The 18,453-nt window shown below is 39.9% G+C and overlaps 2 protein-coding genes across 5 annotated transcripts; both read right to left on the reverse strand.

Annotated features, from left to right (window-relative positions):
- Positions 1-1,862: 1,862 nt before the first annotated feature.
- On the reverse strand, positions 1,863-12,701 carry akt2 (v-akt murine thymoma viral oncogene homolog 2). 4 transcript variants are annotated; one of them, XM_046390370.1, is made up of 14 exons: positions 12,298-12,701; positions 10,345-10,408; positions 9,885-10,016; positions 9,648-9,759; positions 8,952-9,105; positions 8,086-8,220; positions 7,940-8,005; positions 7,765-7,833; positions 7,020-7,142; positions 6,546-6,674; positions 5,878-6,092; positions 4,285-4,372; positions 4,094-4,196; positions 1,863-3,981 (listed from the first exon to the last, which is right to left on the reverse strand). In XM_046390370.1, the coding sequence occupies exons 2-14, from the start codon at positions 10,388-10,390 to the stop codon at positions 3,902-3,904; spliced, it is 1,452 nt and encodes a 483-aa protein (XP_046246326.1). In that variant the 5' UTR covers positions 10,391-10,408; positions 12,298-12,701; the 3' UTR covers positions 1,863-3,901. The 4 variants fall into 4 exon arrangements, with proteins under 4 accessions (XP_046246326.1, XP_046246324.1, XP_046246327.1 ...); XM_046390368.1 differs by having other exon boundaries at positions 10,345-10,517; positions 12,298-12,700; XM_046390371.1 differs by having other exon boundaries at positions 8,086-8,217; positions 10,345-10,517; positions 12,298-12,699.
- Positions 12,702-12,886: 185 nt separating this feature from the next.
- On the reverse strand, positions 12,887-18,002 carry dhx40 (DEAH (Asp-Glu-Ala-His) box polypeptide 40). The gene is made up of 17 exons (XM_046390324.1): positions 17,600-18,002; positions 17,250-17,395; positions 17,026-17,145; positions 16,661-16,897; positions 16,451-16,517; positions 16,235-16,366; positions 15,950-16,049; positions 15,728-15,814; positions 15,408-15,590; positions 15,243-15,323; positions 14,999-15,156; positions 14,540-14,654; positions 14,278-14,386; positions 14,083-14,177; positions 13,884-13,953; positions 13,528-13,756; positions 12,887-13,269 (listed from the first exon to the last, which is right to left on the reverse strand). Exons 1-17 carry the CDS (start codon positions 17,769-17,771, stop codon positions 13,148-13,150), a joined length of 2,223 nt encoding a protein of 740 aa, XP_046246280.1. The 5' UTR covers positions 17,772-18,002; the 3' UTR covers positions 12,887-13,147.
- Positions 18,003-18,453: the final 451 nt, after the last annotated feature.

Consider the following 18,453-nt stretch of genomic DNA (forward strand, 5'->3'; position numbering starts at 1 on the left):
TACTGCAGCAATGACAAAACTACAGGAAATGAACTTCAGGAGCTCCCTGACTATGTGTCACAATCTGAACTGTATCTATGATGTTAGAAATACTGAAGTCAAGAGGGCAAATTCCCCAAGTCCAACAAAACTGCACCGTCCTCCCACACCAAACACATTTTCTCTTCTAATTACTGACTTATTTTTGCAAAATGTTACCTTCCTGCACTGCTTCTTTCAAGGTAGTTTTCCACAATGCCAAAGTATAATCACTGTGGGAAAAAGCCTACTTTTGTTACTTTAGTGTGCCTGAACTTCAGAATTTTGAGACTGAAACACTATCAGCATTGGGTTTTAATAAATATGAAATTTACATGACATTTTGGAATTTAAAGTCGACTAAAAGCCCAAACAATAACTAACTCATGACCTTGGTGTCCTCAAAGGTAGCTAAGGCCCTGGTCATAAGACACCACACATACTGTAGGCTTTAGAAAAATGCAGTCAGTTTCATAAGGTGGACAGTGTACTCTGTAGAAATGACACAAAGAAAGACACAGTCAGCTTTGTTCAGTAAAAACGTTTACTGGCACATTAGAGTTGCAAATGTTATAAGCTACCATATTGTAGCAGGTATCACCCATTACATTGTAAAGTCTTGCAAAGGGGGGGCTGAAACTGTCAACAAAGACAATGTCCACCCCTTAAAGATTGCTTTTTTCATTGCCCTCTGAGCCTCAACTAACAGCAACAAGCAAAATAAAAATCCTTGTTACACCAGCAACAGGTGTGACATTCGTGACCGTTGATCACATTCAAATATACAGAGAAGCAAGGTAACCATAGTAAAGCTGCAAATCAAATACTACAAAGCTGCAGGCCTCCCCTTCTACTAATGCTGCATTCACCATCAAGTGTTTTTTTGTTGTTGTTGTTTTTTTTTTTTTTTTTGGTATTTACACAATAGTGAAGAGGCACTTGTTGTGCCTGTGTATGCCTACAGGAGAGGTCAGGGGTATTAACTTGCATGTTGCATGTTAAGCATTGCTTAAAGCGTGGCCAGCAGCGAGGTTCAGAGTATGGCTTCACAACCAATATTAAAAAAGTTCAGCAGCAACCCCTTATGGCCATGATAGCAATGAAGGCAAATCCACAGTGGAGTCCATCAGTGCAGTGGTTCTGATATTGGATCCTGCCGTTTCCAAAGCAGAATACTAGGCTAGAGTATGATGACTGTGCCTGAGCCAGTGCGAAGAGGTGCTGGAGTTGTGAACTGTAAATCAAAGCCATTTGATCACATCACCATCTGCAGGAACTGGGGCCACCCGGTGCCCAGTGACAAGTCAAAAACCTGCTGCTGTTCTGTGCCCTTGTCACCACTTTCACTCAAACATCTCACTGTCAGCCTCTGTCACTCACACACACAAACTTAAATAAAAAGAAATTAATTTGTGACATGAGGGGAGAATGCTGATTGATGTTTCTGGAAAATGATTAAACATCACTGGAGAATTAGAGCTTTGCAGAGAATGCTAGAAAAGGGTATTAAAATGTAATTTTTAAAATTTAACTACACTAAATTGAGTAGAGTGTTAAAGATGTGTTTTGAAAAATGAGGACAAATTTAAGCGCTAAAGGATTATTTTCTCTCCAGTTCCAAAAAGAATGACCAAACTGACGTTAATTTCTCTCAATACTTTTTTTATATTTGTTCAGTTATACAAATTAGGAAAAGTGAGTTCAGTTCAGCTTAAGGAATGTGATAATGCAAACCAAAAAATAACTACTCATTTAAAAATCAACTTACTGAAAGTTACTATGTTAGCTAAATAAGCAATCCCAAAATTAAAACCCTTTGAAATGAAGAACTTAATGAAAAAGAATGCCATTTAAAAAAATTTTAATATATATATTTTATATACTGTATACTTAAACAAGACAATGTGTCTTCCAAAATTTGAGAAATAGATGGACAAATAAGGAAAAAAAAAATCAACAAACAAAATCATAACAATGACAAACAAGAAGATCTTGATGTTCCTTTAGTGAAGCTCAAAGAGCAACCAACATCTCTTCCAGCAATATGGAATATAAAACGCTTGCGTCAATATGAGCACTTTTCAATATGCTGTCCAGAACCACTCTCAATCATGTGCCGTCAGAATTCAAAGTACACGGATTTACATTTCGACTTAATCACACATGAGCTGATGTACTGATTAGTTCCCCCGTTTGTGGGTTGACGGTTGGCCAACCAGCTCATGCAGCATTTAGTTGGATTGTAAACCAGCAGACTGTTGCTCCAGACATACAACTACGTAGATTTAAGCGCATCAACACAGCATTAAGAAACATAAACCAAAGGTTCCTATCACCAGATGTGGAATTATTTGAAGTGTTAAACGTCCACCAAGTCAGTCAATTTTTGGCCTCATCATAAAGACTTAACGATTGAACTCTCATTCTTTAAATACAGGAACACTCAAAGGCTCATTTACAAATAGTTTTTACACTGACATTACAAATGGTAAATAAACAAAAGATTGGTGCCTAACTCTTGAGCTAGGGAGCGAGAATTACAGGACTGAGGACAGCGAAAGGATGTGTTCATCTACATTGGTCTCTCTAAACAGGTTGGGGAACCGCTGTGGTCAAGCATTTAGTCTCTATTCTCTTCTTCCCTTCTGTTCTCTCAGTTTTTTAAACACACAGCGCAACTGGCCTTAATGAAGACTTACTCTTACACTTCCTACCAGCCGCTAAATCATTCTTGACACAGTGACATAGACTGCGAGAGCCTGACAGCTGCATCACTTTGAGTTGCATTAATGCAGCAAAAGTTAGCCATGCAAGAACTCTCAGTTTTTATTCCTGACTGAGTCAATTTAGTGCCAAGCTGGTCACAGCAATCATAAATTACATGCTTGTTCCCTTTAAAAATTAAAAACAGAAAAAAAGGCCATCAAGTGCACTGTGTAGTGTCCTCTCTTGTCGATATCCCAGCAATATTTCAGAGTTTAAAAACATGCATAAAAACAGACACAAATGGATGGTTGGGAATCAAAACTGTTGTTCATACATTCTCCAGCACTCATATGCGCACACACACACATTCACGCATCCAGTCATCCATTCGCTTATACACACGCGCAGTGCAAACACAGAAATGGCAACCCTCCTCCCTTCTCCCTCTTCCCCACCCCCCCTACTGTAGGAAGAGTCCCACACTTGATTTGTAACAGCAAGTTCCAGAAAGAGCACTTGTTAAAAAAAGATGAAAAAATAAATCACAAAAAATGCAGAAATATGGCTTTACATTTAAAACCGTAACAATCAATGAAATAAAAGGTTGTCTTTTTTTCCCCCCCAAATCTTTTCCTAATTTTGATTACACTTTTTAAAATCTATCAAGTATGTTTGTGTATATATATGCAGTCAATGCATGGGTTGGTGTGTGTGTGTGTGTGTGTGTGTGTGTGTGTGTGTGTGTGTGTGTGTGTAGCATGGGTACAGCTGGTAAAGAAGTGGTACTTGCTGGCATAACCTGGTTTTCAAAGTGTCAAGGCTTCAATGTGGTACCCAGTGTATTGCAGCACAGGTCCTGCAGGGAAGCCGAAAGCCAACCCTGAGAGGATGTACAGAGACAAAGCTGCCAGTCTATCCACACAAACCTGCTGAGGTCAGTCATCCGTGGCCTGTGTGTTCATTCCATACTCTATGATCCCTGTCTTGTCTGATTTGCCAGTGCGTGTGTATGTGTGTGTGTGTGTGCGTGCCTGTGAATGTATGTGTGTCAAAGACTTAATGAAAATGTGTCTTGTGCCAGTTTTAGTTTGTGTCATTCGAATTCCCCAGCAGTGCCAAAGTGTATGTGGGACTGTGACTGTGTGTAAGCCTGCCTGTTGTTCAACAGTCTGAGTGATCATTCCCGTATGCTGGCAGAGTAAGAGAACTGAGGGAAGTGTGTACGCTGATCTGAATCCTCTGCATCTAAACTGTCATCTGGAGTATGCAAAAAGAGAGAGAGAGAGAAAACATAGCCAAGATCAAAATATGTACATGCTTATAAAGATGTATAAATTCAGTCTTAAAGCACAAACGATGATCCACTTACACTTGTCAGGGGGAGTTATTGTTATGGTTTGTGCTGTGAACTCGTCATCAAAGTAGCGTGTGTCTGTCTCTGATGTGACCTGGGGCTTGAAGGGTGGAATAAGCTGAAGAGAAGCAGAATGTCAGTAATTTTACATACTGAATGTCTTGTTTTACATGTCACGTAATTTATTTCCCACCCCAGCAACTTACTTTTTTTTCAATTACATCCTGCCAGTTGATGGAGGTGAAGAACTTGTGGCTCATCACATCTTTGGCATCGTCTGGTCCACCTCCGAGCCTGTAAACAAAACAAAAACACCATCATCTTCGCCCACACGGCAGCCACCTTTTCTTTACACAGATAATTGTACAAACACAGTCATCACACACGTACAACACACGCTTTTGTTGTGTTGTTTCCCTCTGACTTATTAAATGTATTAACCAATTTCTAGATAAAATTTATTCTCCATTTCCTTACCACTCACAAGCGCATGTGTTACCAAGCCTGCAGGCGGAGCTCAATGTGCTAATATTAGCAGTTATTTGACTGTTCCCAGGAACACTGGGGCTTGACCAAAAAACAACAATCAATTATGTCCCTGTTTATGGCCATTACCCTGTACCAAAACTAATCAAGGAGGAATAAGGACTTAATAATGTTGTTACTCATTTTATAGGTGAGTATGTGGTGTCCCCAAGCATAGTGGACAGACACAAAGAAAATGTTTTTTCAAGCTGTATAGCTGCATCTCCACAAACAGGTTCTCCAGTCATATTACAGGTCACACATAAATAGTAAAGCTTTTGTTTTTATCTTGAAATAAAAGTGTGTTGTTTAATATTAAACACTGTACCACTCACAACTTTACATTTTATTTTTGAGGGTGTGGATGTTATGCTGCCTGCAACACTTTCAAAGAACATTTCAATGTAAGTCTGTAAATTCCAAAAATCAGAGATAATTAATATGAAAGATGAAGCCTGACTGACACATCAGTATGGCTGAATTTATTACAGATATATCAGCCTTTGCAAGACAGAAATGTCAAAAACATCCATCCATCCATTTTCTATACCGCTTATCCGTCAGGGTCGCGGGGGGGCTGGAGCCTATCCCAGCTGACTACGGGCGAGAGGCGGGGTACACCCTGGACTGGTCGCCAGTCAATCGCAGGGCCAACACACAAAGACAAACAACCACACACTCCCACACTCACACCTAGGGGCAATGTAGAGTAGCCAGTTAACCTAATGTGCATGTTTTTGGTATTGTGGGAGGAAGCCGGAGTACCCGGAGAAAACCCACGCAGGCACAGGGAGAACATGCAAACTCCACATAGAAGGGCCCAGACCGGGATTCGAACCTGGAACCCTCTTGCTATGAGGCGACAGTGCTAACCACTGCACCACCGTGCCGCCCAAATGTCAAAAACAGTTTTGTAATTTGTAAGTAATTTGTAGACAGTGCCATGACTGAGTAGTTTGTACATCAGAGAGCACTACATTTTATTTTAGAAGGTTAAAGTGTCCCATCCAACACCTTTCTTGGTCACATTCCTTAAACAACCAAATTCAACAGATCCTTATCAAAACTGTCAGACCTGTGTGAACATTGTGTTCTTATCATTATTATTATTTTTTTTTTTTTTTAAATAAAGAGACACTACTGTTTTCATGTGCTTATTTTTCTTCCAGTTATCCTCACAGTACTGCAAATTGTTCTTCATGCATTTAATAAATTAGTGCTTAGTTATCTAGATCTGACTGCGTAAAAATGTACATCAGCTGCAAACCACAAACCTTTGTTTGGGGTCCTTTTTGAGCAGACCAGCCAGCAGGGCCTTAGCCTCAGGAGCCAGGTTTTTGGGGAAGCGGATCTCCTCCATGAGGATTAGCTCAAAGAGACGCTCATGGTCCTGGTTGTAGAAGGGCAACCGGCCACACATCATCTCATACATGACCACACCTAGTCCCCACCAGTCCACCGCCCGTCCATAGTCATTGTCTTCTAGCACCTAGCAGGGTAGGTAGGATAGAAATCAGAGAAAAATAAACTGGAGGAAGAAAAACTAATTTCAATGTGCTATTTACAGATACCAAAAACGACTTAACGTAAGCCGCAAATACACCATTCAACTGCATATCCTATTCATTTAATTGTGTTTTTAATTAACTGTGAGAAAACTTGATCTCTGCTATACGAAACAGTTTTTCCCATTCCAGTAATTGTTGATTTTCAGTGTTTTAAAATTCAGTTAGCATTTTCTTAGCATTAGCATTTTTTTGCTTTGATAGCCAAAGCACCAACACTACAATTTGACAACCTGATCTACCATGTGAACTACTGTTTCACATAGTGCCGCACAGTGCTCCTCAAAACTTCCACCATGTGCTCATTCAACCCTGTGGCATCACTGTGTTTTTACATCACATATTGATCCAAGAGTCCACAGCCATTGGAGAGTTACCTCTGGTGCCAGGTACTCCGGGGTTCCACAAAAGGTTTTCATGGTAGCACCGTCTGTGATCCCCTCTTTACACAGCCCAAAGTCTGTGATCTTTATGTGGCCGTCCTTATCTAACATGAGGTTCTCCAGCTGTGCAGGGACAGATTCAAATTAGAGTCAAATTTGACAGCAACGGCAGGAAAAGAACTGCAAAATGGAACATGGAGGAGAGCAATCATGGGTACGGTATATGTTTGAGAAGTTAAGAAGCTAGTTAGTGGAAATGCTGAGTTTTTTAAATTTGTAATACTTTTTCCAATGCAATCATGTTTTATACTCTCGGCAGCATCATTGCTCTTAATGTGTCCATATTATGTTGTTATGAACAAAAACCTATAATTATTCTGCATGAAATCCCATCCCTCATGAAATGCCTTGATATATCTAATTTACTATGAATTAATGTTCTAGTATCAGATCAAGCAGACACCTTACCTTTAAATCCCTGTAAACTACATTGCGTGAGTGTAGGTACTCCAGTGCTGACACTATTTCTGCACCGTAGAATCTCGCCCTGTCTTCTGTGAAAACTCTGTCCCGTGATAAGTGAAAGAAGAGCTGAAACAGAATACAGAAAGTTAAAGTAGAAATGAGGGACAATTCCTCATGTTCTTTGAGATACCGGAGAAAAAATATTTCTTGAGTCTCTGGACATTCTTAATGTGTGTAATCAAATTCTGGTCACTGACAGTAGTTTATGCAGCACTTTAAGAGACATCTTGTAATATTTAGGTATTACTGACAAATTGATTTTTTCACTTACATTACCCTGGCTTCCAAATGATTTTACATGAATACATATACAGATCAATGATAAGAGTGCTTTGTAAACAGTTTATGATCAGCAGATGGATTAACAGTAATTTCTAATTTCTATCATAAAATCCTGTGGTTCGCTTGCTTTCATACCACAAACAAACCCGTCTGAGACAATTGTTTGAGAGTTTCAACTGAGATTTCACACAAGGCCAAAAAAACTAACCGAGCAAAGGCAAGTTTTTAACCATTTTAACTTAACCAAACCAAACCAAACCAAACCAAACCAAACAGGTTAGGTGTGAAAGAACCCGTGTGTTGTCTTTAAAAAACAAACAAAAAAAAAAAACACCCCTTCAATTAGACATCCTCCAACAACACATCAGACAAAATTGTGGGCCAAAGGAGAAAGAGGAATACTTACTTCTCCACCGTTTGCATACTCCATCACAAAGCATAGCCGGTCATGCGTTTGAAATGCATATTTTAGTGTCTGCAGAGGAGGAAAACAAGAAAGTGTCACTGCATTATATTGACTAATGGGTCACTAATTTAGGAAAGCACAAACTAAACCAACAATACGGCCATTGGTAACTCACCGTTAGAAAGGGATGCCGCGTATTCTGGAGAACTCTGCTTTCTGTAACTGTGTGCGCCACTTCATCCTAGAGGAATACACAAATGCACAAGTTCAGTACATGCAATAAGACTGTCAATATTTTACAGTGATGTGATTTACACTAACTTTAGCAATGATGACTTCTTTGCGGAGGATTTTCATGGCGTAGTACATCCCCGTGGCCTTCTCCTTCACCAGGATAACTTTACCAAATGTCCCTTTACCCAGAAGCTTCAGATAGTCAAAATCACTCATGGTCTGCTGAAACAATAGTCAAAGACAAACCATGACAAAAGTGCACACATTTGCTGTTGGGTCAGATTGATCTAATTCCCAACTTCTTTTAGGCACCATGAATGTTATATCTGTGGGTTTTGATGTTCCCACTGGTGATGTTTATGGAACATAAATGATGTATTCTGTCCCACGCAATCTCTCAGATATATGAGACATGACATGACATGACATGCGGAAATATCAATGTTTCTAATCAAGTTCTAGAGAATCAACTCTCAGGAAAACAAAAACAAGGAAGTGCAATTTTTCTACAGTGTTTTTTTTAGGCCTATAGTGACAGATGTGTAGGAAAGGTAGACACTGATCCATATTTGAATAATATCACACAATGTAAAGCAGGACATCATTCAAATAAGGATAAGATGATACAAGTAGAAAAACATTTTTCACAAAATGAGGTAGCAAAATCATTCTGCTTTGAGGAACCGTGTACACTTGACTTGACAGCCACATACGGTGCATTTCTACAAAATGTTATATACAAATGAAGTCTTGAAAACCAGAGACACACTTGAAGAGAATCAACAGAAAAAAAATACTCAGAAATGTTACCGTCCAGTCATTTAAATGTTGCTACACCAAAAAGCTTTGAGAAAGAGGCTTAAAGTTTGAACAACTTGCTCAATAAAGATGAGCTTAGCTGGACAAATACGGCAAACACTCAGCTGCCAGACGCTGCTTGTGCAAATACTGACCACTTTTGTGCGAGATTTGGACACAGCAATCTCCATCTCCTCTGTGCCGCTCATGTCACTTGGTGAGCCAAATTTGATCTCCATGGGCTCCTCATCCTGCTGCTGGCTCTTCAGGCTATTTGCCACTGCCTGGATCGATCGCATCCATTCTTTCCTAAGCCAGAAGAAAACACACATTGCCCTTATCAAATCTATACAAAGCCGTGTCTACAATTACTCTGAATCTACATCATTGCCTTTAAATGTAGTAAGCAATGAAATACTTTTATAAAATTTTTGTATTCACGCAGATGGTAAAGATGGTGGGCCAAAAATATATCTTAAAGGAAAAACAGTAGTCCAGCAAGTTGAATTTAGAAGGTAGGGGATAATCTGGGGGGGTGCTGGGATTTGGTATTTGGCAGAGCTGATGTAAACAAAATTCAATGACGATTGCTTGGGTTAGGGGTGAATAAATCAGCTTTAATCTGGCAGTGAATTATATTTCAAACATGATGGTCTTTCCTACTCTGACATATTAAATTTCACTGTCTATTGTGAACAATGATGCATTTAGGACCTGTGTTTGATTTTGTAACAGTGCTATTTGCTGTGCCTTTCTGTCTAAAACAAATTTTTAAATGTAATGGGTCACATTTTCACTAAGACCTACTCTAAGAGACACAAAATAAAACCCTTGGAATTACTGTGTTGTACCTCTCCTCATTGCTGTCTACGTGGAAGGTACGCTCAATAACAGAGGTCCACTGCAAGCAACGAATGACAAATGTGTTGGGCTTGGGGCGCTCTGTCTTCATCAGCTGGCATTCTACAAGACACAGACATATCAGCAATCACTGAAAAAATGAAGGCACCAACAACAGAAAATAAGCACACTCGTCTGACTTTCATCTTTGGGTTACTGAAATTTACCAGCAAAAAGGACACACTGACCTGCGACAGAGAAGTTGTTGAGTGGTGGGAGGCTGTGGTCACTGGACACCTCAGGTTTCTCTTTGTAACCGATGAAGGAGCCATCACTCTTTAAGATGAAGTATCGAGGCCGCCATGTTTTAATGTATTCACCTGGAAAACAGGGATGTGAAGGCTTTTTTAATCAAACTGACTTTCTGTGTTTGACTACTTGCTTGTGTGTTTGGCTTTAATAAGGCTAAGTACACCACTCTGTGTCACAATATTATTACAACAAGAATTCATTGTAAGTGACAGCACTCAGCTGAGCACAGCAGTTAGACATCAAGTAGCGATGATACCTAACAAACCTCTGTGTGTGTGTGTGTGTGTGTGTGAGACGATTGGGGGGGGGTAATATTTCAAAATAGAGATTCTGACATGGATCATGACTTTAATGTAAACTCAGATTATGGACGGTGAACACAAGGAGCCCCCTTACCTCTCTTGTGGAGCCATCCCTCTCTCACAACACTGACTTCATTCATGCTGGGGCAGAAGACTCTCTGGATTGGGAGGGGGGTGCAGACAAGCTGGTGGAAATTGTGCAAACTGTTCCTATTGGCCAAGTATGCAATAGTGGCTCAGTTAAAAACGACCTATATAATGCAATACCTAGAGGAATGGAACAAAATAAATGCTGTTAATGCATAATACACAATTATTGTCAGATTAGCCATAAACACAAAGACAATGCTCATCATAATCTGGTGTAGTTTTAACATGCAACTCACAGAGACTCACAGACACAGTCACGTAAGAAGGAAAAAAAACAACACCACAAAAATAACAGAATGTGACGTGACTACTCAGTGGTATGTTGTTTGTTAAAGTTGTTTTTTTTAAAAAACCTTGGTTGATTTGTAAATGTGTGAATAACAACAGCTGTGTGACTTTTGACATAGCCTTGGGCAATATATTTCAGCCTCAACTGCCTTTGTGGATATAGAGGGACACTGAAAAATAAATGTGAAAACACATCAGGCCTAAAGGAAGTAAAACTACTACCAGGAAGGTGGAGGTTAAGACACAAAGTGAAACTAAATTCTCAAAACAAAGGAAACTTTCTGTGTATTGCTCTTGATGCCTATCTCAGTGTTGACACCACAGCACTGCGCTTGAATAAATTCCTTCTGAGGCACTCTGCTGCCTTGAAACACAACTCCATGACAAAGAAAACTGCTGAAATCTGCACTTATGCTTACCACCTCTTATCTGACCATCTGACACTTATGACAGTGATATCAATAATGGCAGTAGCATAACGACTATCATGGCCATGAACTAGATATTATAACTTCAGACACCTCTATCATATCATGACGTGACCCAGTGTTTCTGTGGCATGATATGTCTAAATATGGTAGATATTATTACAGTAGTGCTGCCAGGTAGAAATTAAAAATCAACTATTCATCTGATTGAATGATTAACAAAAATGGCTGTAAAGCTCTCTATTGTCAAATGTAACAGCCTTCCACAGTTCTTGCTGAATGTTTGTGGAGAGGCCTTGGTGATCCAGGGTCAACCCTGAATCAACAGCTTATGTTAGATAATAGGTTTAGCAGAATTTCCCAGTATTTCAGTGAAAGTGATGAGGTTGAATATTACAGTACATACAGTCACGGGAACACAAACGACTGTTTGAACTGCTTTGTTTACAAAGATAAAAACAGATAAGACGTTCAACGACTGCGAAGTTTTTATGGCCATCTGAGGAGTTTGTTTATAACTTGATACCTACTAATGTGAATGGTCAAAGTAGTAGTGGGTACTCTTTGACATGATAAATATGAATCACACTTTACTTCGCTGTAAATTGCACATCAGTAACGCTAAAGTTCAGTGGCCTTAATAAACGGGACTCTATATTAGTATCTAGTCAAGCGTTAAGGTAACGTTACTTGGTTTACATGCAGCTAACACAACTTGAGGAAATAATACCGACATCATAAATATCAACAATATACACAGATTTCCGCTAAGAGACATATATTTATTTGATGTGTGAAAATTGACAAAACATACCCACTACAACCCCGAGCTGCCTAACGTAAACATTAGTGCAGTGTAATGTTAACGCATCCTCTTTCTCAGTGTAGTACTTAGCTAATGTTAACTGAGGCAAACAAATGTTACCTTCCAAGTCCAAGACAACTCGTTAACATTAGCTCTTCTGTCGCAGCTTCACAGTAAACAAGTTGCTACAACACTTTAGCGAAAACGCTGATGAGTAGTTTGACCAAGTAGCGCGTTAGATACAGTGAGGACACGGACCATGACCGCATTACGACCAAACAAGGCAGCTAGCCAAAATAGCTTTCAAGCTAACAGCTAGTTAGCATGTCAGTTAGCCACTTGCGCTAGTTCTCCTCGAAACCCCGGCTTTTCTCACCTCGACTTCAGCGACAAAATATTCCCAGCCGTCGGTTCTTGAGAAGGCTCGAATGTATGTTGCAAAAAGCACCCTCCACTTATCACTCGAAGCTCGTGTGTACTGAACTCTGTCAATGATCACACAGCTTAACGGACTGCTCACTGAGCTTGTTTTCTTCTCTCACAACAACAGCGGCGGCGTCAGCGTGCTTGGTCTGTTGCTTCTGCAGTGGTTCACTGAAGCGTAAGCGAGCCAGCGAGAAAATAAAGTCCAGTGAGCTCAGACTTGATGAATAGTTATCTCGAATACTACGACAAATAAATTCCAAATCCTGGACAGATAAAACCGCCTCTTTATGGGTTTACTGTGGTTAGTCGCCTGCTTAACGTTGAAACCCTCCGTCCCAACCAGACAGTACAGCAGCCTCGCAGACGCACACAAACGGAAGTGACGTACGAGGCCAGCGAGGGTCCACTGCACCTGAACACTCAGTGTGAAAGCACATCAAGTACTATACAGTATAGTCTATACTATAACCTTAACCTCACTTAGACAGTACGGTGTTGTTGTAGACTGTCTAAGAGATAGGCAGCGCCAAAGACCAGTGAAGAGTCTTGTCAATCCTCCCATAGTAAGTCTTTTAGGCTTCTTTCAATATACGCAATGTTTTTGAGTTAAGTACACATCTTCTTTAGATGCGAATCTTGTTAAAAACCCATGGAACCGACCACTGCTCCAGCACTGTGTGCAAAGGGATGTACAACAGAGGCAACATTACAAATGCAATTCATGTTTATTATTCAGACATAATTTCCAAAAATATATTTTCTGTGATACACTGAATGAATCGTGTCTGATAAGCTTTCTGTCAGAGAGCTTTACTTTGCTGTCTTTGTTGTTTTCGCTGCAAGTAGCGAGCTCGAGCATCACTGACAGTGGTTTCGTTGTTTCGCTTCTCCAGTTTCTTCATGACATCCTCAGTGGAAACCTCTGAAAAAAGAACAAATTTATCGATTAGGTTTTAGAAAAAAAAAAATGACAAAGGTTAACCGTGTGTTAAGTTAATCCACCCTGTAAGACAATTAATATCTTCACGTCCAAATGACCTTTTAATCCACCCTATGCTTTTGGTGGACTTATTATTTTTGGATAATTTCAGGCATGGTCATACCAAAAACTTTAAATTTACCAATAAGTTTTACAACATCACTAATTACAAATAAATATCTTATTAGTTATTGAGAAAACCTGGTTGTCTTTTGGCTGCTTCCCTTTTCTCCCATTTTATCATCTCCTCATCAGTCACTTCTTCTCTTGCCACACTGCTCAGTTCATAGACGTCCACCTCATGGAGTTTAGGTAATAAGTCCTTCACCCACTCATAACGAATTGGACACACAGTCCTGATGTACACCCGTGAAGTCAGCAGCACATCGTGGAAGATGACCCAGTCCAACTCAGCCTCCTTTTCAAACAGCTTGGAGCAACAAGAAATCATGACGATCAAAGGAGAGAGACCAGACAAGAAGCACAAATGTTTTAGTGTTCACTTGATGAAAAATGTTTATTTATCAAGATCTTTTAAGTGATTTTTAAAAAATTACCATTGATGATGGATGAATGTGAACCATGGACCCATTGCCATCCATTGTGCAAAAAACCTTTCCAACAGACCTATGTGGTATGGAAAAAATGAACCAAACAATTTTTCAAAACCAGCAGAAGCTCAAATTACCAACAAGTAACAAATGAATTCTAAAGGAGAGTTGAATATGGATTATTTTAAATGAATCCCGCTGATACCTTCTGGCAACATTGGTGAAATATCCTGTGCACAAGCACTGTCTGAAGATTTCACTCTTATTGCCATCAAATGTTTCTGTAGGGAAATCTCTCTTCTGATAGGAAAAAGTAATCAGACATTGTTCACAGCAATCTGCAGAGAGATTTTGTACAATTATTAAAGATCAACATGGGTGTTTCTGTAAACTGCTGTACCTGCTGGAGGCGAAGAAGGATCTCTCGCAGCTGAGTCTCCACACTAAAGGCTGACTTCAGCGCCCTCCAGTGGATCCAATTATCTTTACACCAGACAGAGGGTCTGTCACTGCAGAATGCAAGCAAAAACTAACAATTATCAGTATCCAGTAATAAAAATCCTGAATATATGACACATGATAGACTAACTTAGATTCCTCTGCACACTCAAAAAGAAGTAATATGGACGTATTCTGAAACATTAATCACTGAAGTTCCATACCTGGATTTGCATGACTGAAACACACTGAGGAGTGTGGCAAAGTCGTTCATGCTGCCAGTCTTAGCAGCCAGTGCTGTGTGCTTTTTATCTGCCTCTTTCTGCTTTTCGGGGTTACCTGTAGGAATGAAGGGATCAGTAAAAAAAATGTGGGGACACTCAAAGCTGAAGCCTTCACTCTACACTCCAACACACTCTTCATATTCAATTTTCTAACATATAAAATAAATCAATTGATCAATGAACCAACCATCATCAAATATTACAGAACATCCTTAGCTCTTAAAATTCAAGAGACATATTTAGTATCTCTGCTACTACACAATTCCCTTGATATAACATAAAAATTATGGGTAACACAGTATTATGTTTGTTTTTTGAAACATCACTTCGCCCCCTCCCCCCATATGTTTTTAAATTAAGCACATTCTTATTGTTCTGCTTTAAACCTTAAGTGCCGACCTGGCCTGATGAAAATATTCTCTACAGACAACATGGCGGCTACAGGGAGCAGCAGGTCCTGACAGCCGAGCGAAGCGGCTTTGAGTACGGCCCTCGTAAGACCTGGATGCAGGGGGAAATCCACCATCAGCTCCCCCAGCTGAGTCACTCTGCCTCTCCTACAGCCAACACACCAGAAAAGGTTTTGAAAATACTCAAACCCACAACTGCTGTGCTTGAAAAACCAAAAGGTATAACTGCTCACCTGTCAATGGCATCAAACTGATAGAGCTGTTTTAACGCCTCAAGGATAAACCGTTCCTCTGGGCAGTCCAGATAAGGGAACCTTAAAAGAAAACAACTCATTACTAAGAGAGGGAGCATACAGAAATTATGAATGCAAACAGCCACAGAAAGGGCATCAGTGTACCTAATGACATCATGAATGCCCAGACACTTGAGTGTGAGTATCACTGCAGTCAGACTTGTCCTCTGAATTTCTGGAACTGTGTACTCAGGCATACTCTTCTCCCAGAATTCCTTGGTGTAGATTCGAAAGCATTTCCCGGCTGAGGTTCTTCCGGCTCGGCCTGCCCTCTGCTGAGCCTCGCTCCTAATCACAGAAAATCCACCCAAAAGAATCCACTCCAAGTCTGTTGGCAAGCTTTCTTAATGGCATGAGGGTTAACAGGAAAATTTCTTTTAAAAGACTTCTTCCAGGTTCAAAATGTTACTCATTCAAAAACTCACTTTGAAATAGGCACCACCTCCAAGATATCCATGCCCACTCTTGAGTTGTGGTTGAGCTGTTTCACAAACCCACTATCTATGATGTATCTTTGAGAGAAAAGAATTGGATGATGATGATGAAGCATTTTGTGGGAAAGTTTTTCAAATTTTGGAATGATGCGGATTACACACGCACTTCAATGTGGTACTGGTGGTTAGCCAATGACCAAAGGCCGCACTCACTTTATGCCATTGATGGTAAGGGATGTTGCTGCAATGTTAGTGGCCACCACGCACTTTCTGATTCCTGCAGGCGGAGGCTGAAAGATCTGCCTCTGTTGCTCTGTGATGAGAGCAAAAATGATAAATGTTATTCCCAAAGTATCTGTGTTGTTTTATTTTGCAATATAATCACAGTAGAAATGATACAATCACAATCAAAGAAATGTATTGACTTGATCTAAAAAAAAAACACGTTTCAATCAAATTAACAATGAATAAGATGTATCAGCTGTTGTATGGATTTACCAGTGGGCATGGACCCATAAAGAGGCAAAATAAGAAGGCCCTCTACTGTTTGGTCCTGCACATCATAGCGGTAGTCTATAGACTCAGCTTTCTCATACAGCAAGTCACAGGCACGCTCAATCTCTAACTGACCTGTAAAAGAAGTAGAATTAATATCGCAGATTTGGTCAAGGTTAAGACAGTATTTGATATTAAGGCTTGACAGTGATGACTAACCAGTCAAAAACACAAGAATATCCCCAGCCATTTCACTGGTGTGCACATCAAGGGCCATTTTGACAACCTGCAGAGCATATTAAATGTATGTCAAAAACATGCATCTAAACATGATTAATCAGCAATGATTATTAAGTTGTGAACCCAAGTAAACATTTTATTCCCAATGACAATAAAGAAAACATCTGACGCAAAGCTGAAACTCAGTACCTCTTTTACATAACCAGCGCTCTCTATGTCTTTAGGTCCTACAGCGAAGCCAAATGTGCAGGTGACAGGGAAAGTCCTCCCGGGAATAGCAAAGACGGGACAGTTACCAAGGAACGCTGAGAGTTTGTCAGTTTCCAAGGTGGCGGACATCACCACCACTTTCAAAGGGAACGATCGCCCTTTGATGGCCTTTGCAGGGTTGGAGAAGATTTTCTTCAACAAACCCAGGAGAATATCCTGCAATAGATACACTTACTCTATTTGTACACTGCAAGGTTGACAGGAAGAAGAAAAATATTTATGCATCTTATTTTATAGTGCAGAACCTCTATATGTTAATGGGTCAGTGTCATATATCGACTCACTGTGTTGAGGCTGCGCTCGTGGACTTCATCCAAGATTACAACACTGTACTGAGAAAGTACCGGGTCTGCCAGGATCTCTCTGAGCAAACAGCCGTCTGTCATGTACTTTACCACCGTGTCCTGGCTCAAACACAGTCAAATCTTCACGTTATACATATATATATCAATTTTTACAACAAATATATTGTGCTTTGGCCAGAGAACGAGTGCTCTTTGCCTCTCACCTGTGATGAGCAGTCATCAAAGCGTACTTGGTAGCCAACCTCTCTACCCAGAGTGCACCGCATCTCCTGGGCGACCCTCTGGGCCACCGTGATGGCAGCCACACGGCGGGGCTGCGTAATGCCGATTTTGCCATCTCTACAAATACCTGCAAGGAGAATTCAATGATTACATCCGTATCCTAACTTACAAATTCACATAGGCCAGGGCTGCAGTGTTAGTTAAACTGACAACATTTCAGGAAATTGGAAGTGGATGATTTTTCAACTTTAAAGCATAAACGTTTGTCTCAGTGTAGTTCAGAAACGTTAACGTCACATTACCAAGGACAGGAAACAAAATAATATCTTACCTGCTTTATGCAGGTACTGTGGAAGTTGAGTAGTTTTCCCGCTGCCAGTCTCACCGGTGACAAGCAGAAAAGTGCTGTCCTTGACAGCCTGAATCAGCTCGGCTTTGTGCTGATAGATCGGCAAGTATTTTGACTCATTTTGTTTTGAGTCCCATCTTGTTGATTTGGACATAACTCACAACTCTGCCCAGCTTTACCAGCAGTTCTCAGTATGAACAGATGAACAAACGAAAAGAAATACTCAGGTCAATAATAAGGGACACGGTGTAGTTGATGTGTGTACCCATAGACAGTGTTTAACTTTCCAAAATAGCAACTTTCTTTTACATTTCTTCTCCTCGTTTCAAAACCATCAGTCTCGTTCAATGTCTTCCGCAAGCTGACCCATTCTGTATTTCTATTGGTTGAACTGTGAACACATGACCCACGCTCCTCCTCCACAATAAAAGTCTGTTTTAAGAACTAAAAATAAAGCTTTACACATCAGTTTGCCAACACCAAACAATCAAAGAAATAGAAAATTACATTTAATAGTTGCAGATATGAAATTTGTAAAATGTTCATGACCATCCACAAATAAATTAGAGCCAGTGCAATGATGAAAAAAAACATATGGATGTTTACTAGTAAAATACTATTTATATAAAATATTTCAAGTATTTTGTTACTGTATCATCAAACTTAAAAACCTTTATTTTATTGTCACCATGGTATATGGTCTAGTGACACTTCTGTATTTTACACACAATACTTATCTAGATACTTTGATGAAGTCAAAAATGAAACCCTGCTCTAGGCTATATAACTACCTTGCTATAATTCAGACAGGATTAGATGGTGATATTAACTAGTAA

This window comes from Scatophagus argus, chromosome 5, assembly GCF_020382885.2.
Source record: "Scatophagus argus isolate fScaArg1 chromosome 5, fScaArg1.pri, whole genome shotgun sequence".
NCBI classification, from domain to species: Eukaryota; Metazoa; Chordata; class Actinopteri; family Scatophagidae; genus Scatophagus; species Scatophagus argus.